Below are 26,631 nucleotides of genomic sequence, written 5' to 3'. Positions count from 1 at the left end.
GAGATCATTATTTAGCGATGTCGCCTGCTAACAAGAAATTACAGAGTAAGTCTGTAATTATCTATTTTTGGAAAAAATGTATGTACAAAGATACTCTTTTTTTGATGCGTTAACTGTTCTGAAGATATTGAAAGACATTCCATGATCACCCTGTATTTAAATACAATTCTTGAATCTTCATTTCATAATATAAAAATTGGAATTTCTAAATGTTTAAATTTCCCTACATTAATAATACATTTTTTTAAATTTAATTTAATTAAATTTAATTAATAATTGCGTTAATACACACAATTTTTAGAAATACTCATTCCTTGAATAATCACGCCACAGTAAGTCTCACACTTTTAAAAAAAGACAACGCCAAATGTTTTACATAAACTTGCTACTAGCCTAATGCAAATACTTAAAAAAAAAACGTGCACGGCAACTACTTATAATAAATCGCTAAAATGATAACCAAGCATGACTACATGCTTACTTACTGTGTATGCAATGAGAAATACAAGAAAAACAGTTTAAGAGAACATCGGCGGACCAATCAGGCCCCCGCCCTCTCAATATCCTACCTTGTATAATGAACTGTTGTAATATGGGTGGTTGGGGTCGTCTGGCGGGTCTATGGGTGTGCCTGAGTCACCTGAGCTAGTCGAACTAACGCTGTCTCGTCTGCCCAGCTATAAGCCATGCGTGTTAGAAGAAACGTTATTTATGGAAGCTTAAGTATTATTTAACGGTAAAACATCAAAGTTGAAGTGTTTATAGAAAAATGCACATCTTGGAAACACGAATCCCTTAGAGAGCCTACAAAATGCACTGCGGTGCAGATGAATGCAAAACGCCCAAGATATTATGATAAATGATTTTTTATGTGCTGTTACCGACTCTAATGAAGATAAATATGAATTTTTATGCAAAAATATAAATTGTCCGTAATTTTTTTCATGATTGGGTCACATACAGGGTGTAACTTTAGGTGGGGTCAAGTTATAAATCAATTTTTAAATTCTTGTCTACGCCGTCACTGAACAGCTCTCAAACTTAATTATATATACCTGCTTCTCGGAGACAACTATGTTACTTTTTTAAACTAACCATGACATCAACAGAATGTCATAAAGCAAAAAAAGTATAAAAAAATTGAGTTTCACAACAAAATTTGAGAAAACAAGCTTGTTTCTGAAGGTCAAAGCGAGTCTCCATATAAATGTGACCCCCCTTCAAAGTTTACACCCTTATTTCGAAAAAAGGGAATTTTATTTCTTTTTTAGTGGTTTTTGTTAATTTTACTGAAATCTCAAAAATTGGCAAAGAAAATTTAAAAAATGATTTGAATCCCGTAATATCTTAATGCCACTATGACGGATGACAACTACACAACTATTACTTTTTGGCAATAACACTTAAACGAAAAGTACATTTTATACTGTGAAAAAACAAATAAAGTTTACTCTAGTTGTCCCTCGTGGCTCTATTTAGTATCGTATACCGAATACTTGTTCTCGTTTTACCCATTTCTGTAATTACGAACAGCAACCTTCAATTATCAACTTTGTGCAATCGTCATGATATCAAACCGTGGTTAACTCACACAGCGATGCGGCTATGATGTGTTAATTCACGTCAAACGTCACGAGAAATCGAAATAAAAATGATCATTAACCTGGTCACCGCTAACAACGGTGCTGGTGGTTTTAACTTCCTGCGTCACAGTGCGCTGCTCTTGCCTGGTGGCGCTCGACGTCATAGAGTGAGCGACAGTCTTTTCCTCCAGCTGTTGGGTACGTGCGTTAGTGCCCAAGTCCTCGTGGGTGGTGGCGGTACGTGTGGTAACGGCCCGAGCAGTGACAAAAGGCGATTTGCCATCGTCGGTTGGTGCATCGGCCTTGGGTATGTAAAAAAATTTGAAGGAAATAAACAAAAAAAGGTAAATTAAAAGTAACGAGGCAACTTAAGTAAAACGAAAGGTGGGAGAAATCGGGATAAATTAAAAAAATTAAGAGTTTATGCTTGGGGTGAAATAACAGGGGCGGGTTTAACTGTCAGGTGCATTGTGACGGTTTTATGAATCGGTTATTTTAACATTTCATTATGCATACAAGGAGTTTTCGGAAACTGGGATCTAAAATCAAATGCACTTTTGCATTTTGAGCTTCATGGAAACGAAAGAATCTGATTTCTGACGACTGCTTTTGAATACATACCACAAGCAATCAAAGCTCAAACATAAAATTTATTAGTTTATTAAAATATTTTAATAATAAACCAGTAAATTTTCCCAAAAACTCCTGTAGTATAATGAATTTCTTGAATATTAAGCATTAATATGAATTTTTGAAAAAGTATGTCTAAAAATGTAGCTAAACTTTCTAGATTTGATTTTAATTTTGATCATAATGAAATGATTCCTTACTGTAAAGTAATTTGCAATTAATTTTACCCAAATATGGTACTAAATATATCAAAACAACAAACAGTACATGAAAATAAATAATTCACATTTGACTATTTGTACACAATGTTTGTTGCTGCATAATACTATTGATTGTTTAAATATTTTTTATTCGTATTTCATATTATTTTTATGACTAAGCACCGTATGTATTCATAACAATTACATGGTATGATTAAGTGCAAGGGAGAAAATAATGGAAACAATTAAACATACAACATCTATTGCACATAGCTGTAAAGAAAAAATGCCATCACATAAAAATCCCTAATGACGACGTCGTCACATAAAAATCCCTATTGATTCGACGACGCCCTCACAGATATGAAAAAATGAAAATTAAAAAACATATAGAGTAAATGCATATATTGTTTTTTTAATTTTTTAGACGTTTAGGCCAATAAAAATATATTTTTTAAGTTCTGAAAGTTGTTTAAGATATTTTTTCATACTTGCGAGAATTTTATAGAAAAATATAAATATACATTAATTTCAACGATTTTCTTGTTAATATTTTTTAACACACTACTACACTAATGCAAAAAATTAAAGGGTCAAAAGAATTTCCGAAATTTTTCCGTGATTTTTGACACAGAAAATTTTAAAAACCAGGAAAAAAAAGGGTAATTTATGTTTTTTTTAGAAAATTGACGGCTAAATTAGAAATATTCGATGTACCCAGAAGAACCCTGTGTAGTTTCATCTTGATCTAGCGAACCGTTTCTTTGTTTCAAACAATCAAACTTTTGAAAAAAATTAAAGGGTTACGTTTTTTGAGCTTAAACACTTCATAATCATGATTAAAATGGAAAAAAAATTTTTTTTTGATGTCACATTTTTACCGCAAGTAACATTTAAATTGATGAGAAATTTTTTTTCAGAGAAGAAAAGGGTAGTTTTGAAAAAAACTGTTTTTTTAAGTGATTACAGACTGCACAAAAATTAATTAGAAAGTCTCAAAAAATGGTATGAATCGGGATCGAAATCTGGTTTGGGTCAACTTAATTTTAATTTAATTAAAAGTTGATAAACAGAAACATAGGACGGAAGAGCCGAATCATGCTGGAAGCAATTGGATTTTGTTTTCTTCAATGTCCGGAAGGCATTCCAAAGCAGCAAAAAAAAATTTCAAAAATTTAGAAAATTTATATTATATTTTTTTCATCAATTTAAACGTTATTTGCGGTAAAAATTTGAGAAAACCTCAAAAAAAAAATTTTTCCCATTTTAATCATTATTATGAAGTCATGCTTAACATTATTAGTCATTTCGTGAATCTTTCTAATTTAGCCATCAATTTTCTAAAAAACCATAACCTTTTTTTCTATTTTTTAAAATTCGTGTAAAAAATTTGCAAAATTTTTTGGTCGTGCTATTAGAATTGCATGATAATTGTAACTCCTAAAAAATTTCCACCGAAAGGTCTAAAAACTAGAATCTTAGAGCATCAAAATGCTTTTTTTAATTGCTGATATGATTATTTTTCACCTAAATACAGTCAAAAATCACGGAAAAATTTTGGAAATTGTTTTGACCGTTTAATTTTTTGCATGTTATTTGCAACAATTTAAAACCTTCTCTTCTCTTTTGTCTGTTGAAAACATTACTATTTTAGAGTCCTTATCGAAGAACAAATCTATAACTAAAAAAAAACTCAAAATCAGATTAACAGTTCACAAGAAAATCAATTTTGAGAACGGGATTCACTTTCATGGTACATTAATTTCGAAGTGAGTTGTATTTGTTAAACGATTTTTTTCACCTTATTTTTTCCAAAGTTTTCTAAAACATTCTGACTTATCGCAAATATCTCCATTCTATTTCTATTATCACATAATAATCTTAAACTGTTCAAATCTAATGTGTAATAATTTTGTCTAACTCATAATAGAAATTTATACAGCTGTCTATTATACAGAATTGAAGGCGTAGATATTATCATTTGGAAGAAGTGGTAACGTCAGTCTTTATTTCTGATATAATACAAAAACTTTAAATTTGTTTTAACTTACCTTATTAACATGTGTAGAATAGGTAACTTGTCCTGTGCGACCATCCTCTACTCTTTCCTCGATGTTCTGCACGACGCCGTCCTTATCTTTCGTAACAACCTGCTTGGTGGTCGTTTTCACAATGACAGGAGTACTGACACCGCCTTTATTGCCCTTGCCCATCTTCAAATTGGTCAGGTCTTGCAAATTGTCAGAAGCGTACTCATTCAAATCGTCGTCGCTGGAATCACCGGACGAATCGCCTTTCATGTAAGTCTTAACTTTTACTTTAGTGTCTTTCAGATCGGTGAAGTGGCTGGGATCAATTTGGGCGTAATTCAAAATAAGTTCGCCTGTAACGGGGTCTCTCTTGGCAGTTGCAGGGTCGATATCTCCGGTTTGTGGGTCGATGTGGCCCCATTCCGTGTGGATTTTACCAGTAACAGGATCGATTTCACCTGATAAAGTTAACACTTGTGTCACTTTCGTACTTGCACTCTTCACAAGCGGATCGTTTGGATCAACTTGGACAATTTTGCCCGTTTTTGGATCGACCATACTATAAATGTACACCGTTTGAGTCGTTACGTTAATAATTCTTCCCGTCTTTTCATCAAACTGACAGTCTTTAGGATCGATTTCCTTCACCTTGCCGGTTGGGTCGTTCTGGGTGATCAGGTAGATGCGAACTATAACTAATTTACCAGTCTTAGGATCGATCTTGCCATATTTCGTGTATATTTGTCCAGTTTTGGGGTCGATTTCGGAAGCAGAATAAAGGGCTGCCCCGGTTTCATCAACTTGTGCCGTTTTCGTGAACACTTGGTTTGTTTCTGGGTCGACTTTAGCATTGCTCGGGTCAACTTTAACAACCTTGGCAATCGTACCTGTTTTTGGATCTATGTATCCGTAAACTGTTATAATGTAGCCTGTCACTGGATCGATGTGACCAGTTGAATAAACGTCTTCTTTCGTAACTGGGTCGTGATGGTCGAATACCCACACCTGATTAGTTTTGGGGTCAATTTTAACAGACTTGTTGTCTCTTTTAACAATTTCTCCATTACTGTCCACTTGTGGGTCGCTGATAAGGATCGATATGATCCTAGCGAAGCTGGGATCTGGCTTGCCGGTCTTCGGGTTGATATAACCTCCTTTGAACAAGATCTGACCCGTTGTTGGATCGACGACTCCTTGTTTACTCTCAGTGCGCCCTGTTTTGGGATCCGTGTAAGTCAATGTACCCTTTAATGGATCTATTTGACCATATTTGGTATCTATTTTGTGTGTGGAAGGGTTGTACAAACCATTCGAGACCTCAGGAACAACATGTTTGCTATCAATGGTGTTCTTTTTAGGGTCGAATTTGCCGACGAAAGTGATAATTTGTACCTCGGGTTCAACCTCCGCACCTACTTTGATTACTTGACATAGGTCGGGATTTACAGTGTCAGTTTTAGGATCTTTCACGCCAGTTGTTATAATAATGTTACCCTCCGCGTCCAGTTGAATTGGTCTTGTTTCTAATTTTCCTGTCTTTGGATCTTTAGTCGTGATCTGCAGTAACTTTATATCAACCGTACCGTATTTAGTTTCTATCTCGCCGGTAGCAGAAATCTTTTTGGCTTTGGAGTGCTCCATCTGCCCGTTATTTAAATCAATAGTTCCAGTTCTAGGATCTTTCTTTGCGGTTATAGTGGTTATTTCCAAGACGGGATCATTTTGACCCGCAATGCTGATAATCTGACCCAGAGAACTGTCGACTTTTCCAGTTTTGGGATCCGTCACTCCGCTAGCTACCAGAATCTGGCCGTTCGTTTCATTCACCTGAGCGGATTTAGCGTCCACCTTCCCGGTTTTTGGATCGTTTATGATAAGCTTGCCATTCTTTGGATCTATTAGACCATATTTGGATTCGATCAGACCTGTCTCTGGGTTCAACAATGCCGTGGACTGTTCGATTTGTCCTTTCTCTGAATCGATCTTGCCGGTCTTTGGATCGATTTTGGTGGTGATGACCGTAATTTTGATTATACGTTTTTTAGGTGTTGGAGCTGCGTTAGGATCTTGGGCTTGTTTCAGTCCGACGATAGAGTAGACTTGACCAAGGGTCGGATCTGGCTTGCCAGTCTTAGGATCGATAACTGGACCACCGTTGACAACAACATGACCAGTTACTGGATCTACTTTTCCTTGGATGATCTCGCTTTTACCAGTTGAAGTATCTCGAGCTATCAGCGAACCCGTAGTAGGATCCAACTGTCCGTACTTAGTCTCAATAAGACCGTTCTTCGGATCAACGATACCCGTTAGATGTTCAATGTGACCATTCTCGATATCGATGCTACCAGTCTTGGGATCCTTTTTAGATGTTATAACCATGATTTTAACTATTCTATGCTTGGCTATCGGATGAAGAACACCAGTGACGATTTCTTTAACAGGTGTGGCTGGAGCAGCAGTTCTTATAGGGGTAGCGGTAGTAGTTCTTTCTTGAGTAGCCTTTGCTGGAGGCGATACCGCCGATGCTGGTGCAACTTTCAATAAATCGCTCTCGGATGGTTGTTGAGAGGCCAACGGATCAACCACAGGTTCTGTAATATGCACAGAAACGGCACGTCCCATATCCTTTTCCACTTTTCCAGATTTGGGATTAACAAAACCACCTTTAAACACTAGTTCACCAGTGTTGGGCTCAATGTGGCCTGGTCTAACATCGGGTTTGCCCGTTTTGGGGTCAATTATGGTAAGAGTTTCCTCGACTGGATCTAAATGGCCATATTTAGTATAGATCTTGTTCTTGTCTGGGTCGTACAAGCCAGGAGTTGTGTCTGGAACTGCGTTCTTGGAATCAATAGTGTTCTTTTTGGAGTCGACTTTTCCTACGTAAGTTCTGACTTGGATTTCAGGGTCCACTTCAGGTCCAACCTGTATCACCTGAACTAGATTAGGATTAACGTTACCAGTCTTAGGATCAACAACTCCAGACGAAATAATAATGTTGTCGTCTTTGTCGACTTGAACGGGCCGTTCATGTACAATGTTCGTTTTGGGATCACGGGTTAAGATTCTCATGAGTTTCAAATTGATAGTCCCGTGTTTAGTGACAATTTCGCCAGTTTCTGGAACAATCTTTCCGTTTGAAGCTTCGACCCTGCCATGAGCCAAATCAACAGCGCCAGTACTGGGGTCTCTACTGGCTGTAATTGTCGTAATGATCACTGCCGGATGTTGAGGATCAACTACATTGATCACTTGGGATAGATTAGGATCAACTTTACCGCTCTTGTTGTCTATTATATTATCGTTTATGTATATTTGTCCAGTGTTTTCATCTACCTCGATAGGAGTAATGATTGGCTTTCCAGACTTGTCTTTCTGGACAACTTTGTTGTTCTGGGGATCGATCTTGCCATATTTCGACTCAATTATACCGCTAACCGGATCAACGGTTGCAGTAAGTTTCTCCACAGCACCTTTCTCTGTGTCTATTCTGCCAGTAGCTGGATCTTTCTTGCTGGTTATAACCAATATCTTAATAACCCTCTTTTTAGGGATAGGATGTGATGGAAGGGCATGTTTAATAGGTTTAGCGTTCTCCTTTGGCTCGTACGAGGAAATTGTTATTACTTGACCCAGATTGGCATCTTTCTTGCCTGTTCTAGGATCAATCACCGGCCCATTAACTATCTGAATTTGACCTGAAACCGGATCGATTCGTCCTTGCACCGTCTCTTGCTTACCGGTAGATGGATCGGTGATAGTAATCGTACCTTTCTTTGGGTCTATCAAGCCGTACTTGGAATCTATTTCTCCTGACGGATGTAAAATACCAGCAGACTGATCTACGTGACCATTTTCTAGGTCCAACTGATTCGATTTCGGATCTCTCTTAGCAGTGACCACTAATAATTTAATAACCTTGTTTTTGTCTCGAGGTTTGGCAGCTACTGCGACGGGTGCTGTTACTGGAGACACTGGAATGGCCTTCTTAGGTTCTTTGACGGGAGTAGAAATGGCGCTTAGAGCAGGATCAGCTTTTGGCTCCAAAATCTCGATTTTGAGGGTTCTTCCAAAGTTGTTGTCAACTTTACCAGTTTTGGGGTTTATAAGCCCTTTGAACAAGACTTCTCCTGTTGCTGGGTCTCGATGTCCTTGTTTAAATTCTGTTTTACCAGTTTTGGAGTCGAAGAAGCTAAGAGTCTCGTTTACTGGGTCAAATACGCCATACTTAGTGTAAACTTTTTTGGTGTCCGGATCGAAAAGACCCGTAGATTTTTCTGGGGCGGAACAATTCTTGTGATCCAATCCTTTCTTGTCTACCTTGCCGGATACTGAAGTCACAACTACTTCTGGATCTATCTCGGAATCAATTTGAAGGATTTGACTTAAATTGTTGTCTCTGACGCCAGTTCTTGGATCGACAACACCAGACAATACTATAATATTCTCATTGGAATCAAATTGGATGGGGTGATCTTCCACTTTGCCTGTTCTTGGATCCCGAGATGAAATTTTCTTATTTTTAACATTAACATTGCCGTATTTACTAAGGATTAATCCATTAGCGGGGTCTATTTTACCATTTGTCGTTTCTTTATGTGCTTGTGAAGGATCCAACTGCCCTGTTTTGGGATCTCGCTTTGCCGTTACGGCAGTAACAGGAACTATAGAGTCTCCCTTTTCTGCAATCTTAATGAGCTGACCCAAGCTGTTGTCAACTTTATTGGACTTGGGATCCACCACGCCTTGTTTGACGACGATGTGACCCAAGTTATTATCTATTTCAACGGGATAAACGTCGGTTTTTCCCGATTTGGGGTCTTTGGTTGTAATCTTGCTATTGAAAGTATCGATAACCCCATATTTACATTCAATTTGTCCAGAGACCGGATCCAAAATGGCTTCGATGGTTTCCGTGGTGCCTTTTTCTGCTTCGATCCTACCGGTCTTTGGATCTTTTTTGGCCGTCGTAACGGTGATTTTGATGAGGCGTTTTTTTGGTATAGGCGTCAATTTACTAGTAGCTTTGGGTTGTAGTTCCGAAATAGATATGATTTGTCCCAGAGACGAATTCTTTTTGCCAGTTTTGGGGTCGATAACGGAACCCGAAGTAATAATGATTTGTTTAGTTACAGGGTCGATATAACCCTGTACTACTTCTTTCTGACCATTTGTTGGATCGGTTATGATAACGGTTCCATTAGAAGGATCGATGAGGCCATATTTGCAATCAATTAATCCGGTTTCGGTGTTCTGTTGGCCTACGATTTGGTCCACAGTGGCGGAGTCTAAATCTATCTGAGTCGTCTTAGGATCCCTGTTACCGGTAACCACTATCAGTTTAACAGGCCTCTTCTTCACGATAGCTCCGGGTACGGCACCGGCAATGCCTGCACCCAACGCAGAACTGGCCTTGTGAGGAGGTTCTCGCGAATACTGCTCACCAGCCAGAAACGCGGCAGTGTCAACTTTAGGATCTTTAAACGCCGATTTATTCAGCTTGTCTACATCGCCCGGAGCGTAATTGAAAGCAGTCGCTGTGGCTCTCTTAGTTGAGGGCGATTGTTGGTTTTCAGGGCCACTTTTCGGGCTGGAAGGCGAGGGAGGACTTTCGTAGCTGAACCCTTGAGTGTAGGGTTTGCGCGGGGTCACTTCGTTTTCAGGCGCTTCGAACTCGTACTCCTTGGTGTAAGGCGAACCCTTTTCTTTATCGGCTGCGGCTGCGATCTTTTCTTTCTCTTTTTTGTCTTTCGGCGATTTGTCCTTTTTAAGACCAAATAGGGAAGGACTCTAATATGCAAAAGCAAAACATGCACATTAATACATGCAGTATGTATACTTCTAGCCTAAATACCAAAATAGGTTGTAAAACCAAAAAAAAAAACAAAAATCTAACAAAATTTAAGTATTCGAGATATTTTTTTTTGGTTTTAAACCCCTATACAGCTCCAAAATAAATGACTAACAATGCAATATTTGCTAACGTGTTACAAATACAAAAGCTACACTACTTAATTTTTTTTACAAAATATGGAATTTCACCTCTAAATAAATAAAAATTAATTTCAAACATAACCGGGCTTTACCTTCGATTTCTCCTTCTTATCCTTTGGAGATTTGTCATTTTCATTTGTCGGAATCACTTGGGGTTCGGTATCGATACCGTTTTGTTCGGGAGTGTTAGCGTCGCGGTTCTCCTTATCTTTCTCCCCCTTCTTATCTTTGTTTTTGAACAAACCACCAGAGGGTAGTACGGGTACCCCGCCGACTGGTTTCTATCGAAGAAGGCAAACAATTAACTTTGGCATACCGGCAGTTGTAATTAGAGAATAAGATAATGATAAGCGGCAAAAGGCTATTACTGAAGCTTGAAAAAACTAAAGAAGCGATTTACATCGATCCAAAATGTAAATAGTGTTATTCTCTATGTCTACCTCTTTAAAATCCTGGCTATTCTCGTTACAACTAGGTAATTATTTTTAACCTGCTTAGATGGATGGTCATCTCAAAATGTTTTTTTTTCTATCTTTGTTATGAAGAATTCGATTTTTCGGCCAATATTCGCAAGTGTTTTCTAAGAGTATGCCATTTCAAAAGACTGAATCATTATAAAGTTATAAAAAAAAGTTTAAAACCCTTGGTTTTTGAGATACAGTGTTGAAATTAAAAAAAAAAATATGATATTAAGGTGTTTGATGAGGATTCATAAAATTTTGGCTAATAATACGTCTCAATAAAGATAAAAAAAATCACTGAACTTGTATACGAATCTACACTACTGAGCATTTCGAAAATTGGATAAGTGCTATTAACTCTTAACATTAATTCAAAGAAAAAAGACTGAAAAATGAAACATTTCAATTTTTATTTAAAATAAGCACAGTTGGATGTCTAAAATAAATCCACAAGCAAAAAAATCATTGACGAAGAAATATTTTACTGTTTTTAATTATATTTCACAAAAAAATGTAGGGCATACTTTTTTTAAACTCTTAAACACTATATTTCAAAAATCACTAGTTTTAAACAGGTTTAAAATTTCTAGGAAAATCAAAAATCGAAAAAAAAACAGTAATAAGTATGTATTTGAATTTCCTCCAATTTTCCAATTTTCTTCCTAATCTTTTACTTTGCAGAAAAAATAGAGCATTTTCTAAATTTTCCTATAGAATTTTCCAAAGAACACACTGTAAAAGTTATGACAAAGACTTAAAAACCACCCACTAAAAAAGAGAATATATTTGAAAAGAAAAAGTTTCTTTTTGTGTAGAATTAACAATTTCTCCTAAGATGACCATCTATCGCAGTGTTCCGCGATCTCACAGAAAAAAAACTAAAATATTATGCCGACATCAAAGTTATAAACAAAACAAAATCAAAGTTATAAAACCCTGTTCAACAAAGCTAATAGATCTACTGGAAATGAATAAATACAGCAGACCAAGAGACAAGACGGCAGCAAAAACAGATCTGTAAAACAATGGAAAAATTGTAGAGACCTTCTGATTCTTTTCGGCTTCGTACTCCCCCTCCACTGAACTGGCCGAGCTTCCAGACATAACGGATCCAGAACTGCGTTTCCTCGCAAGCTATTCAATTTAATTCGTTAATTTTCATTTCAAATGGGTTACGTAATCGGGTAATTTTTTTAAGTGCAAACGTTTCTAGGGCGGATCCGCGAAATAATAAAGTATCGTACTTAATTAAATCAACACTGAAATAACGTTACACAAACAGGTACAAAAGCACACACCTCTTCCTCTGGGACCTGCTGTTATTATAATGATTAGGTGATGTGTTCGTGTATCTGATAATGGGTTCAATGAAAAACGAACAGGAGAAAATTTACATAATTAATTATTTTCACCACAAAATAATATCCACGTGTAGGTGAGGTGTAACCTACAAAGTATATGTCATATAAATGTCATTGCTACTCGAGGCCTACCGGCACACGCATTGTTTTGTACCTACTAGCAACAAATGAACTACTAATCTGTAGGTGCGATGACAGCTCTTTGCCAGTAGGCGCAAAGCAATGGTTAATGACAGTAGACAATGAGTAGCAAGGACATTTAAGATATGACATATACTTTGTAGGTTATACCTCACCTACACTCAAACAGTGTCAGTAGATAAACATCCAGATAGATATTTCCCACAATATTATTAGTTAAAAAATAATTTACTTCATTTTTTCGAGAAGTATATTCGAAACCGTTTAATATCTTTTTTCCTTTAATGTTAAATATAAAAGCTGTTCGGAGATTTTCAAGTTTTAATAAATTTCTGTGAAACTTTCTCAAATAAGTAGACGTTAGTTAAAACTCGTTATTGAATCATTAAGATATTAAAAAATTCCAAATAAATCAATTTTTGAATAAAAAGATAAACTGCAGAATATTTTTGAAGAAAAATATGTCATTATATCTGAAGCGGTCGAAATGACTTACCTTTTCCTTGTCCTTCTTCTCTTTCGGAGACTTGACCTTGGCAGGAGCCTGATTGTCGATATCGGGAATATGCTCGGGTGGATGCGGCATCGTATGTCGTTTGTTTCCTTCGTTATATTCGTCTTCGGGTCTTATTCCTCCAAGAGCTGCACAAAACAAATCGCTACAGTTATCGCAACGTTTTACTGGTCGTTTCTAACTTACGATCCATGCTGCGCGAAGCTAGACGTTTTCCAGTCAACGATCTTTCGAATTGTGGCGCTGGGCGTTCGATAGGAGTTTTCTTCGTTTCGTAATGCGTTCGTCCGGAATATCTGAACTTGGAACCCAGTTTGGGGAATAGAGAGGACTTCTGATTGATTTCTGGCGACATCAATCTGTCACAAACAAAACAATTTACGTTTTCTTTCAAACGAATTTGGATATTACGTTTTAAGTACCTGAAAAACGTGTGATGTTCCACGCAGGTCTTCCAGAGTTTCTTAGCTGCCCTGTGATTAGCCAATTTGAAGCCGATCGTCGATTCGAACTGTTCGAACTCTCCCGGACGTATTTTGATGTAGAAATTATGCCTTTTATAACTAATTTTCAGAATTTTCGGCCAGGCAAATCTGTTTATTCTCAATCGATCTCTATACACCAAAAGGCCCGAAGCGCAGACACCTACAATCGGTCATTTACTACTCGCACGTTAAGCTTAAGTACAATAATATTTACCTAGCATTATATCGACGCCTTCCGAATCTTTCGCGGGATGTAAATCAACCCCATACATAGCCAGCTTCTTGGCATTCTCTAAATAATTAAGTTCAGCTTCTGCTGGAGTCTGACCCCTAAAAATGTCATTCATTTAATAAACGAATTAAATCGTATTTTCATAAGACTTACTTGTGGGTACGGTGGAGCTCTAAGACCTTGTCCTCTAAATCCTGACTTTGATTTGGTGCGAATTTGAAATCCTTGAGATAGTAACGCCCCATCGTGTCAGGATCGTAGTCTCCTAGTTCAGACTGAACAAGGTAGGAGCCTAGTAGGGCGTGAGTAACAAAGGAACAAGGCAGGCGGTTAGATAAGATATCGTTACGGATCTGGAGGCATAGCTGGTAGCGGGTTATGTCCTCTTGTAGCTGCGCTGGATCGGGAGGATAGAATTTTACTTCAAAGCTAAATCTCCAAGGATCCACTAAAAAGTACGAATAATAACATTAATAACTATAAATTTTAAATAGAGAGCTGTGACAAAAGAGAAATGCCACATGGATCCTACCCGAGGCCATTCCATCTTACCTTTCATGAACTTGCTTATTCTTTTGTCCAGATCCAACCAATTTCTTGGATCATGCCTATCGGAGTACACTAATCCGAAGTAATCTTTCTCGATCAAGTTAATAGCATCACATACTTTGTCCAATAGTTCTTTCCCTTTGGCTTTTCTCTGAAAATAAAAAACAGGTAAGGGTATTTTTCGCTGATTGTCAACTGAATTAATCTCACTTCAATGCTGATGTCCAAAACGGTACCATCTAACATAGTAACTTGAGCCAATGCATTTCCACTACTACGGACGCTAGTAGTAGACTTATTTTTTTGGGGCAATTCACTGTCTACTGCCATGTTTTTGTCCTCAGGCATACTTGCCTACAAAACTGGAAGTAAATGAATATTATATTAATTTATTTAAAGCACCATTAGATTTATGAGCAGAAATTAAAGAAACCAAAAGCATATTGTGACGTCATAACTTTCAACTCAACAACGTCGCTTGAATGCTGAATGTTGAAAGGTAAACAAAAGTTCTAACCTCACATTTAACGACGCGTCGTTTTGCCAAAAAGGAATTATAGCAAAGGTAAGCAGCTATTACAGTGTTTTATTTACCTCAGTTATTCTAAATGCTCATTTGTCAATTGGACATTGGACGAGATTAGCTGAGGTCTCTGGCAAACAAGACACGGTTACTTTCTACCAAGTTAATAGGTGGCAAATTTCAATTCTTTAGGCGTAAATTATAAAATTCTTATAAATAAGGAACATATAATTTTTGATTTCTTACTACGAAAACAGAAAGTAGAACGATTGTTGAACATTTTTTATTTAATCACGGAGTATTCTAAATAAACATATCAGAAGTCTAGCGCCTGTCGGCTATTGCGTGTATTTTTAGCCTTAGCATGCAACATGGCATGTTCACGTTCGTTTTTTGCGGTTTACAAGAAGAGTTTCGTTTCGCAAACTATTTTTCACAATGTTACTTTATGATGATTTTTAAAGTGTAGCTACGGGTTGCACGAAAATCGATAAGGACACGGGTTAACGGCGCCAGAAAATAAATACGCCGAACAACTTCGACTATAGTATCCGGTAAATTTAAAACATTGCTTTTTTCAGTAGTACCTATCTTGCTCTTTTTTTTAACAAAGTAATTATTTCTCCAGAGAACAACTACTTTTTAGGTACCTCACAGTTGATTTAGTGTTTCTATTGCATATTATAATTTGTTTTGATATTAATTGTTGCAAGTAAAACATATAACTTGTCTTACAATTAATAAGGTATTCTTATAAACATGAAATAACCATGTAGGTCACTTATCACATGACTCGGACGCCGAAGGACATATTTATTATCTAAACTAAATACATGTATATTGTTTAAGGAGAATATGAACATTTTTAAATAATAAATAGCTATAAATGACTACTCGTTACGAGTTCATAATATAGGTATAAGCAAAATGACACACTTTTGTACGATAGTGTAGCAATATCGACAATTCCTTGCAAATGTGACCTAATTAGAAGATCCGTAGCACTCAACGTAGCAAATTTAATGCATTTTAGACATTTATTATAGCGCGGCCTTCTAGTCTTGCATAAAATTATAAAGTGAGGCTCCCCTCATATTTAACGCAACTTTTCATGTTTGCGAACAATCACTTTTTTAAATTATACCTACACAGTCACCTGTAGTGTAGATAGTCGTAAAAAGTGCGAAGCAAACATAAAAAAGCATCTTGTTTGTATTATACTTGGGGAACGAGCCATAATGTAACCTGATCTTGATGGATATGGTGTTAACCGAGCTAGTGTTTTCATATGTCGTAAGTTTTTTCGGCACTGAAGAGCTTTTTTATGGCTGTTTCAGATTTCCTATTAATATATTTTTAGATTTGGAATGTTTATTGTTTTTGATTTCACTTCATGAAGTATATTTTATATAAAACGCCTTCCAACTTTCCAAAACAACCCTTAGACAATCTCTTACTGACCTCTCTTTTAAGCCTAGTCCAGTTCTTCAAACTTTTTCCCGGAAACATATACAAATATGTGTAAAAACGATATACAAGCTGTTTACAAACATTTGCCAAACAACATTTATACAACTGTTACAACAACTGCATCTGTGTTTTTTGTTTTCCATCGATGATGGAAAACTTAAATTGTAAAAATAATGTTCGCTGACAATTCTAAATTTTATGGACCGATCTTTTCTACTAATGTTTCGAAATAACTGAATGAAATATTATTCTCAAAAAATGTTCAAGATGTAATTTTCCATCTTGAAAAATGTCATTTGTTTTATATATCCTTCTTAAATTCAAAAATAAGTATCTGCTTCACTTTAGAAATAGTGAAAACAAAATGTTCAGGGGCAATCAAAAAACATTTAATTGACGTTTGATTTTATTTACAGGTATTTTTTTTTTGTTTTTTAATCAGGCTTTTGTTTAAGACCATTTGTATGTGAAAATTGTTTGTAATAACTAACAAACAAACACGTCGTAGTTGAAGAAGGATCTTATAATGGAAATCGTAATTGATAACAATTCATGTTTGATTAATTCTCATTAAAAACCGGCAAATTAACACTAGTCAGCGTAATTATGTTACGTTTTATCTTCAAGTGACTGTTACGTATTACCAGTGGAATTAAAATACCTGAAACTGATGTAGAGATAAAATTCAGTTCCATTTAAAAAAAAACAAAACTGATTTACATTTCGAAAATGTAACATTCGAATTTGTTCGAGATTATAGGAAAATTCCCTGAAATTTCGATCTTTTTTATTTTTTACTAGAAAAAAAGACAAACAAGATGAATTAAAGTGTAGCATTTTTTTTTTCATTTATAACATTAACGTTCTATTGTTTTCATACAAATTTCAGATCAATCAAAATAATTATCCGTGTAAGTAGCTACGAGGTAGCCAACAAATATTAACCGTGTTTAGTAGAATTAACGATCCATGAAATTTCATCAAACAAAAACATTTTTATAAGTATATCTTCCATAACAAGCTAATAAATGTACCGAACAGTGATGTAATAGGTTATAATTACATTACTAGGAATTTTTTATCTCTTTCCATGAATAAACCACTCCGATCCTTGAACAATCGGCATTTAATCATTCCTCAGTATAGTAAGACGAAAACCATCATGTAAACAAATTTAGAAATGATAAACTTTGCATGACTTACTTTTCTCCGAAACGTTAATAACTAATCGAGCGATCATGTCATTGACTTGGTCAACTTGGTGAATGCATCGATGGCATCATTCTCGCGATATACAGGGCGATAAAAAAATGTGTTCAAAACAGTTCTGGTTCATACTAACACTTGAAGCAAACAATAAATTCCATTTAATTTCAATAACTGTAAAAGTACTTTCCTATTAAAAATAACGCTCGCGCACGCCACTGAGCGTAAAAATGTCGTTTCGGTTTCAGTGGCTAAAGTGTGTCTCCCTCCGTTTTTTCGTCTGAAATCTGCTCGTCTGTAAATCCTGTAAAATCACTCCCCATATAAGAGCTTCGTTTCGCGTAAACAGAAGATCTGAATATTAATAATTCCATTCATTCGCCTACTCACATTTCGCTACAAAACCGCCCGTATGGACAAACGGATACCGCAGGATGTACGCCGCTGACCAAGATCGCACTCTGGTAACGTCATTTCCGCCCTGTGGGAGTGCCCCGACATAAAAACCGCGGCCTTAAAAGTCATCATCGTGTGTATTTCTGGTGAACGCGACACCAGAAATCCAGAAAATGTACGGCGCTATGGCATCAGACGTATTATCTACTGAATAACTTGTTGCCTATGTCTAGCAATCTCCTAAATGGATACTTAACGATTCTTCAATGTCTGGTTTTACGAGCCTAATGTTGATAACGATATTTAAAGAATTTATATAGGTGAATTAGTCATTTTTATGAAGCCACCTTTAACCTTTAACAATTAAAAGCAAACACTTTAAACCTAAAAAATGCATTTATTTGTTAGACTTAATACACACTTGTAGCCTTAGTAGTCCGTTCTAATCCGTCTTCAGGCGAATATTGCAAAGAACAATCGTATAATAGGGACGTTTCACATATAATTTTTTTTATTTATTTGAATTCAGCATGTTTCAAAATTAATATAACTTTTTTGTTTTTACTAATATTAACTGAGATATACAGCTTCAAAATATGAACATTTCCCGTCTTTCTATTATAAGGCGTTGTAACGTCAACTATGTCGCATGCGCATTACGCTTTAAATTTAAGTTGGTATAACAAATTAAGTTGGCTATTCTGACATTGTTGAAACAGTCACATTTTCTGTCATTTACCATTATGTTAAATTATCTATGACCGTTATTTACTATTGTTGTGCTGGTGACTGGTTGTGTTTTTGTTATTTTTGCTTATTATAATTTTAATTAACCTGGAGAGTATGAAAAATTACAATATACTTATCAGTTATCACTGCCACACTCGCTATATACTTAATAATAAATAACACAGATCTACTAGGTTTGTGATATTAACCTCAAATTATAAAGTCTCAAAACTGTCATGAATCATTATGTCAAATCGTTTTCTGTGTATTTTGTTTATGTCTCGATTGCGCATGTATACGAGTTGACGTCACAGCGATAGAGAATAATTTTAGATAGGACAGAAAATGTTTAAATTTTATTTTGATATTGTTCCTTTGTGATCCATTTTTATGAAAAGTAAGTTAATGAAACTAAATACATAAGCTTTTACTACTGAGAAATAATAGCAAATTCAATTTTTGGAATCTAAGGTAACGACCCTATTGCATTAATGTATAAAATGATGGTTCTTATGATATAAAAGGCTTATGGCCGTAAAGACTGACAACAATCAGAATCGGACTAATTTCCCTCAACGACAAAGGAAACAGAAATGTTCATCCTTTCGTTTTTAAATAAAATTTGAAAACGGAAACAGATTTATCCGATTTTTGAAACGATTTCAAAAAATATCAAATTTTATTCTGTTTGATTTATAAAATAAATAAATAAGAAAAAATGACAAGTTGCTAACATATTACAATTTTATTTAAATTATTTCACAGTTGCTATATTTTGCACATTAGCGAGCATTGCAAATAGTGACGTCATAAATAAAACTATTAACAATTCTTAAAACTACCTACCTACCTATTTAAAAATTTTTTCGAGAAAAACTCATTTACTGTTTTCAAAACTGCTTTAATCAGTTGCAAACGTGACGTCACTAATAAACCTCAAGAATGTGTCATTGCAACGCCATAAAAAGATCTAAGGGTAATATGCTCATTTCCTAGATTCTCCGGCAAAAATATCTTAAGTCAATCGTTACAAAACAGGTCTTTATACAGGGTATTCCACCTAAGAGGGATCCTTCTGAAACTCTGCAACTGTCAAATTTATAAAAAAAATTGTTTTAATAAAAGTTGCATGGAATCATGTTAGCCATATACCTAAAGAAAATATTTTTAACTTTACAGGGTGTTTCATTTCGCGTGGGCGCTACATAACTTTGTTATTTTAAATGGAACGCCCTGTATATTGCATTTTTGAATTCCTTAGGTAGAGTTTATTAAATGTACATTGTGTTTAAAACTTACAGGCAACTTTTATTAAAACCATTATTTTTATACATTTTACAGTTGCAGAGTTACAGAAGAATCCCTCTTAGGTGGAACACCCCTGTATACTGCTCAACAATAACATTCGCGTTATTGTAGGTACTATCCCTAACCTGCAATAAACAACGAAACTGCCGTTTTGGTAACCATGGCAACGAAGGAAACAAGCAAAGCAAGCGTCGTCTTTTAATCGTAGCGTAGGTAGTCCAGGTACCTTTGCTATTTCCAAAACCGTCGATTATGATTGAGCTTTAATGCATAAAACAGATACCATTTAACCATTTGCTCATTTCTTACTTAGATGGTTATGGATCCACCTGCATTGAAAATGTCGATCCGTTACGTGCGACAAATTCCTGTCATCGCATAAGGCAAGTTTGCCCCGAACGCGATTTATTTATATAACGTCATGCCAAGCATACAAAACAAACGACAAACACCAGGTTGAAAGGAACGCACAATACGTGCATGTCTAGGCAGACCTGATTGTTCACCATAATGATTCAAGTGTGTGGAACGAACACGAATTTTTTTATAATTATGAATTCAAACGTTCTAGCGTGTTAACAACCTGTCAATGAGCGACACATTCGCACATGTAATTGCAAATTAATTACTTCTAAACATATTGTATTAAACCTTTATTTGTGCGGCAATTCTCGCAAAAAAAAAACTGTTCAAAACCCCTTTAAAATATATATATTAGCATCTATCGCCCGTTGCTGCTTAAGCTGATACCTACATCAAATCGTGGTGTATTTTGTTCGCACTGACCTTTCGTATTAAATTTAAAATGGATAAACTAACAGCAGAAGGCCTCTTGACCTCATTTTTCTTGCAGTAACAGAAGCTGATGTATGTAAAAGTTCAGTAAACAAGAATCCGAGAGTGTGCTGTTGATTTTATATGGGAAAAAATAAGTGACACACGCTGCTGACTAAAAACCCGCGGCAGACATTTATTTATACGCGAAATAAAACCGCAAATCCGATAATCCGTCATATTTATTTATTTACAATATACAGCACGCGATACGACGTTGAATCATACTTAGTTTTAATGAATATATGCAATTTCGATTGTTGCAGTAAAAGCTCCATTATCTAACAGGCAAAGAATGCAAAATGCTTCTGTAAACTACTGAATAATGCACGTAATAAGCGGAATGACGTTTTTGTCGAGACGACAGCGCGATACAATGTCAATCTAATTTTAAACTTGTGAATCGCTGTTACAAATATTAAATATACGACACATAACAAAGCGACCTTACGACCTCATCTTGACAATAACAATTAATTTTTATTATCTTGCCGCGCACTAATTCGTGAGGTCAACGTCAACACGGGCACCTCACGAATTCGGATCGCTCCCGTTTCGCCGAAATGATACCCAGTTGAAATCGCAAATCTCGGACAGAAAGAACGTGACTTTGGTTTTAAATATCACACCGTTAATCAAAGCTGACAGATAATGTAACACGATTTTTCTAGAGCATAATCCTCTTGGCAAGAACAATGGATCTAAACATATTAAAAAGCAGCGGCGTGCGTGCCTGCAAATTTCCCCGAGTAATGGAGTGAATAAAGTAATTCCACAGGTGACTGGATTTAATGAATAATATTTTAATACTGGCGTCATCTAGCCGTGACATTAACATAAATTACATAAATTATAGCGTCTAATTTTTTCTCTCGGAAACGTAATCATAATTCGGTTGCATGGAAAGTAGGTACAAAGGCGATAAATGAAATGTATAATAAATCTCGGTTGATAGATTCTTATGCAAATTTCACTCAACAGTAAGTCCAACAAAAAGTTTCGATTAAGTTGACTTTCATAGGCAATTTACATTCACCATGAACAACCTTAACACCTAAACTATCTCGGCAAACAAAAAAACGTAGTCTTTAAAAACCGACGGAAAACAAAGTCGTCACAAAACAATGGTTCCAGAGGATGTAAGGTTCGTTACAAAGTCACTTGAGTTCAAAGTTGAAAATGTACCTAATAAAAGTGTTTAAAAACGTCGAATTTAAAGTCAGTCTTTGATCACTAAGATGGATCTGTTCAATCATCCTGTAGAGCTTTTGACAAAAAGATAAAGTGATGAGATAATTGAAGTTGTTTATTTTTTTAAACGGTTGCAATTTATTTACATATTATTAATCAAGAGATAACGTTTTTTATGTAACAGAGGATAGGATAGTATAAAATCCTAGAAGCAAAAAGTTACTTCTTATTTACAGCTTAAGAATGTTTCACAATTATTAAATACAATATTGGGATTTTTCCCATGAATAGTTTCACAATAATTGAGCAATACATATTCTTAAAATTTATATTGCAGATCTACATTATAGAATAAAATTTCAGTATTTGAATATGTAGTATTGTAGTAGTGTATGGACCTAATTGATTTGGGTTCCACAACTATCAAAAAAAAAAGATAATTTGTCTAGAAAATCGCATGATAATTATATAATTAAAAACATTCAATTATTTAATATTGAACCGCAACAAACAGAAGGCAAAGACTCAGATCACCAGAATGGCCCATAAATATTAGGATATTTCGAAAATCTATATTGTAAAATATTATTTATTTAACAAAGATAACGTTTTCGATAAATATAAGTATGTAAGTATTTATTTTTATAACAAAACCGTAGTGAAATTAAGAAAACACAAAAAAATTTAATTTAATGTAGTTTTCAGATCTATACCAAAGATTATTGTTAAACCCATGACTGTTGACAAACATTTTGAATTTGAGCTCATAAACATAAAAACAGTATTGAATCAATACCTATCTACCACATAAAATCTCAATGGATAAAAATTATTATCGAAAACAAGACCTAATTTAACTACCATATTTATTGATTTCACTAGCCTCCAACAAAAAATTTATTATGTTCTACAAAATAATGCAATAATTAGTAATAAAACAAAACATATTTATGGTGTTTCTCGAAGAGGTCTAGGTTTATAACACTGAAATATTTTATGTTACAGAAAAGTGAATGTAATATAACCTTATTCAAATAAAAACAAATTTTCGAATAATTTTTCTGGCTTTGAAAACGACGTACCTACGTAAATGTTCATCCACTGCAACAGTACGAACCGAAATCATATTATCTGTTGGAAAAATACGTGAATTACACCAAGTAGATGCGAATAAAGTTCATGACATCTTAGAAGAAATTGATTAATTAGAAGATGACCTCTTTAGACAAATGCAAAAGGTGTATTTTATAAACGAAGTCTTTATTTAATCACACAAAAACTATTAAGAATGCTTCGGGATAGCTGATAAAAACATCTCTAGTAATATCAAAAATTCGTTAACTCAAAATATGAATTTGAAAATATATTTACCAGCCCCGAATCCTATGCCTATGGTCAGTTTGGTCTTTGTAAACCAGGTTTTTACCTGAAGCACCGCTATGTTTTTGTTTTCACCTGTTATAAAAATAAAATTCTAGCCGCAAAAATATCCTTATCTCGGAAAAAACTGGCTGCTACTTGAATTTATTGCTCACCTTATCAGCAACAGATATTATCCATTAATTGTTTAATAAAAGAATCTTATGGAATCGGCACACACATTCACAGCGAACTGGGATGGGCCACACACCATAAACAACAAACGAACAACACTTATTGAATCGACTAAACTACACTATACTACTCCTCTAACCTGTAAATAATCACTTGTTCTACATTTCTTAAAAGAGGTGATGATATCAGTATATTAGTCAGAAACGGATGGTTTGCCGCTGAAATTTAGAAATCCGGAAATATATCGTATGATAACGAAAGGTGTAGTTTATATTAGGGATTAATTGCCGGACTACTTTTCGGTCGGTAGCAAAGACGCGTAGAGTTACAAACGGGAGAATCAGCATTTAAAACGTTACGTCACGTATATACATAGTGATGTTGTCACGCCCCGAGGAAGATATTTAAAATTCCTTGATAAACTGTAAATGTAAGAGCGACCCTAGGTTTTGATTAAAACTCTTTGGAATTAACATTTTAAAATATGCTTTGTGCTAATTTGGTTCTCAAATATCTTTTGACTAAATTTTAAAATATAAAAATATACATTTCTAATTTGTAAATAGTAGATAGGCTATGCTGTTTGTTGTTTACATAGTGCTAAAAATAAATTGTTTGTTGCTAATATGAACGATTTTATGGCAGGCAAGGGAATGCCATATCGCTTGCTTTTATTTTTAGATTTAACTTCTAATAAAAACAAAAACACAAAATCAAAGTTTCAGTATGAGTATAGGTTTCGAGATACAGGATGTGGAAATTTGAAAATAAAATCTGTTTTCATTTTAATTACACAAAAAAGAAAGTGCTCAAGCAATTTCATTCAACTTGATTGACAAGCGGTATTAATTTCTGGTTGCCCATATCTATCAGTGTTGCCCACTAAGAACCAGTAAAAGTTTTTTGGGACAGGGACACACAATTCGAATGAAATTCCTTTTTATATACCTACGACATACTGGCCATCTAGGTTTAAGTATTCGATGAATTTTAGCAAAGTATTTTAGAAAAAAAATTTGATTAAATCGCTGATCATTTTTTTATTTAAAAAAAGATCTAGGTAGTCCTAATCAATTGTAATTAAAATTCTCTCAAATTTCATTCATTTATAATGTAGAACTTTAAAGACCTAAAAATGAAAAAATAGGCAATTACTGACTCCGTTGATTACAATTGGTAAATATTTTGATTTTAGGTTGAATCTATTGTATATTTTTACAATTCTAGGCTCTTCAGCTAAACTGTATATTACGTATTTGCGAACCTTTTAAATTGAAATAAAAACATTAACAAATTTTAGCTCATAAAAAATTGTCCATTATAAATTGATACAATTTTATATACAAAAATTTTAAGTGATACTGATGAAAAAATATCCCTAACCATTTCCTCAAAAATTGCTTAAAAACCACAGCATGCTATGGATTGCCAACTGGATCATCCTAATTAGATCAACAAGTACATCTAGAAGGCCACTATAATAAGGACAAAAGTAATTTTCTGAAAGATTGCTGAAACTAGTCAAATAGTTTTAAGGCGCACATTGTAATGGAATATATTCCAGAATATGTATGAGTATAAAAATTTTTATTTCAATCATGCCTCCCAAATATCTTTACAGTTGTGTCCTGAGCCACTCTGTATATGTATCATAGTTTTATTACACATGAATAACAAAATGTTAAATAACATCCAGGTTTCTATTACCAAACTAAAAATATGTGTGGCTTCCTCGAGTGGTTTTTGCAATTTGGAATAAACCATACACTTTTCATTATTTTGTGAACACCCTGTATCTCAAAGACAGTGTTTGCATTTATGTTTGCACTAGCTAATTTTTTGTTTACAGAAAATAATTTTAATGTTATTAAACACAAACTCAAACTACGAACAATTGGTAACTGCTGAATTCTAAACGTGCCTTTTTCATAAATCTCGGAATAAAAAAAGAAGGTAATAAAAAACCGTAATTATCCTTAACAAAATTTATTTGTTACTTGAATACAAAACATCATTCACGTTTTAAAACAAACGCCTAGGCATCTGCAATGGTGACTTCAACTTCTACGCCAGGCTCGATGTTGATGGAAGTGATCTGTTTAACGATTTCTGAAGGAGAGTGTAGATCGATGACTCTCTTGTGGATCCTCATCTGGAACCTGTCCCAAGTCTTGGAACCCTCACCGCAAGGCGTTTTCCTTGTCGTGATACGTAGGATCTTTGTGGGCATACGTACTGGCCCCTTAACCTTCAGCTTCTGCTTTTTGGCAGCATCGATTAGGTCGGTGCACACTTTCTCCAAAGAGCGGACGTTACGAGAAGTCAACGTAATTCTGATGTGATGAATTGGCGCAGTATCCTGTCCGGGTTTTTCGGGATTACCTTCCTTTACAGATGCCTACGCAAAAAAAAAACATGCGTTTAGTTCACTAGTTAAGACCACGAGGTTGTATAACCTCACTTACTGGTTAGTGACTTTAAACTAAGTTGAGATCAACTCCGAATATTATTCATATGTTGTAACTGGCATTATTTAATACGTACCATTTTTTAAAACTTATTTTCTGGTCGAGATAATCAATTTTTTCTTTAAAAATTGACCAGCGCTGAACCAGATGCACGCACAGCACAACGAAGTTCAGAGAAGAAGGGCAAGAAGAAGAAGAAATAGAAATATTAATTAAACTATTTTTTACGACTACATCTGATCTGTCGCCTCAAAATCTCCGAGGCGACTGGTTGCGTTTCACGCTGAACGCTTAACATACACCGATCATTGTTCCTGAGCGACAATTTCGGTTTTGTATCTTATTGCGTGAGTAACTTATAAAATCAAAGGTATCGATTACAGACTTTTCGACTTATTTATACTCAGTACGTAATGTGAAACGAATGTTTCCATCCTTCATTATTCTGAACGGTGTGCCTGGTAGATAAACTCAGTGCAAACTGAGTTGAAAAGTGCAAATAAATCAAAAGCGCTATACATGTGCGATCAGTTAGTAGTAAGTAATAATCTTAGAGTAATATACTACTGGAACTGGAGGCAGCGTCTCAGTAGCCGAGAGTGTAGCAGAGGCTTAGAGAGAGAGAGAGAGGTTAGGAGTGTATTGGCTATCTCTCTCTAGCAACATGCAATCGCGTGCTGCTAGAGAGAGATAGCAAATACCCTCCTATACTTCTCTCTCTCTAAATCTCCGCTACACTCTCGGCCACTGAGGGGCTGCCTCCAATAGT

General features: G+C 35.2%; 2 protein-coding genes across 4 annotated transcripts in view; both read right to left on the bottom strand.

Moving 5' to 3' along the window:
- The window catches only part of LOC108905065 (protein 4.1 homolog), a 30,140-nt gene extending 6,506 nt beyond the window's left edge, over window positions 1-23,634 (bottom strand). The window contains exons 1-13 of one of the 3 annotated variants that reach the window (XM_018707836.1): window positions 23,376-23,634; window positions 14,394-14,545; window positions 14,187-14,334; window positions 13,788-14,082; window positions 13,617-13,732; window positions 13,340-13,562; window positions 13,104-13,276; window positions 12,900-13,045; window positions 11,946-12,035; window positions 10,533-10,721; window positions 4,465-10,236; window positions 1,664-1,885; window positions 570-677 (exon numbers count right to left, since the gene is read on the bottom strand). In XM_018707836.1, coding sequence (XP_018563352.1) covers window positions 570-677; window positions 1,664-1,885; window positions 4,465-10,236; window positions 10,533-10,721; window positions 11,946-12,035; window positions 12,900-13,045; window positions 13,104-13,276; window positions 13,340-13,562; window positions 13,617-13,732; window positions 13,788-14,082; window positions 14,187-14,334; window positions 14,394-14,531 — 7,620 coding nt within the window. In that variant the 5' untranslated portion in view covers window positions 14,532-14,545; window positions 23,376-23,634. The remainder of the gene's footprint in view (window positions 1-569; window positions 678-1,663; window positions 1,886-4,464; window positions 10,237-10,532; window positions 10,722-11,945; window positions 12,036-12,899; window positions 13,046-13,103; window positions 13,277-13,339; window positions 13,563-13,616; window positions 13,733-13,787; window positions 14,083-14,186; window positions 14,335-14,393; window positions 14,546-23,375) is intronic. The other 2 variants (XM_018707838.1, XM_018707837.2) reach the window with 2 other exon arrangements.
- A 1,730-nt stretch (window positions 23,635-25,364) lies between these two features.
- Window positions 25,365-26,055, bottom strand: LOC108905055 (40S ribosomal protein S20). The gene is made up of 2 exons (XM_018707827.1): window positions 25,939-26,055; window positions 25,365-25,792 (listed from the first exon to the last, which is right to left on the bottom strand). The coding sequence occupies exons 1-2, from the start codon at window positions 25,939-25,941 to the stop codon at window positions 25,430-25,432; spliced, it is 366 nt and encodes a 121-aa protein (XP_018563343.1). The 5' UTR covers window positions 25,942-26,055; the 3' UTR covers window positions 25,365-25,429.
- Window positions 26,056-26,631: the final 576 nt, after the last annotated feature.

Source organism: Anoplophora glabripennis, unplaced genomic scaffold (assembly GCF_000390285.2).
Source record: "Anoplophora glabripennis isolate ALB-LARVAE unplaced genomic scaffold, Agla_2.0 scaffold129, whole genome shotgun sequence".
NCBI lineage: Eukaryota > Metazoa > Arthropoda > Insecta > Coleoptera > Cerambycidae > Anoplophora > Anoplophora glabripennis.
This window is presented reverse-complemented; position numbering and strand designations above follow the sequence as displayed.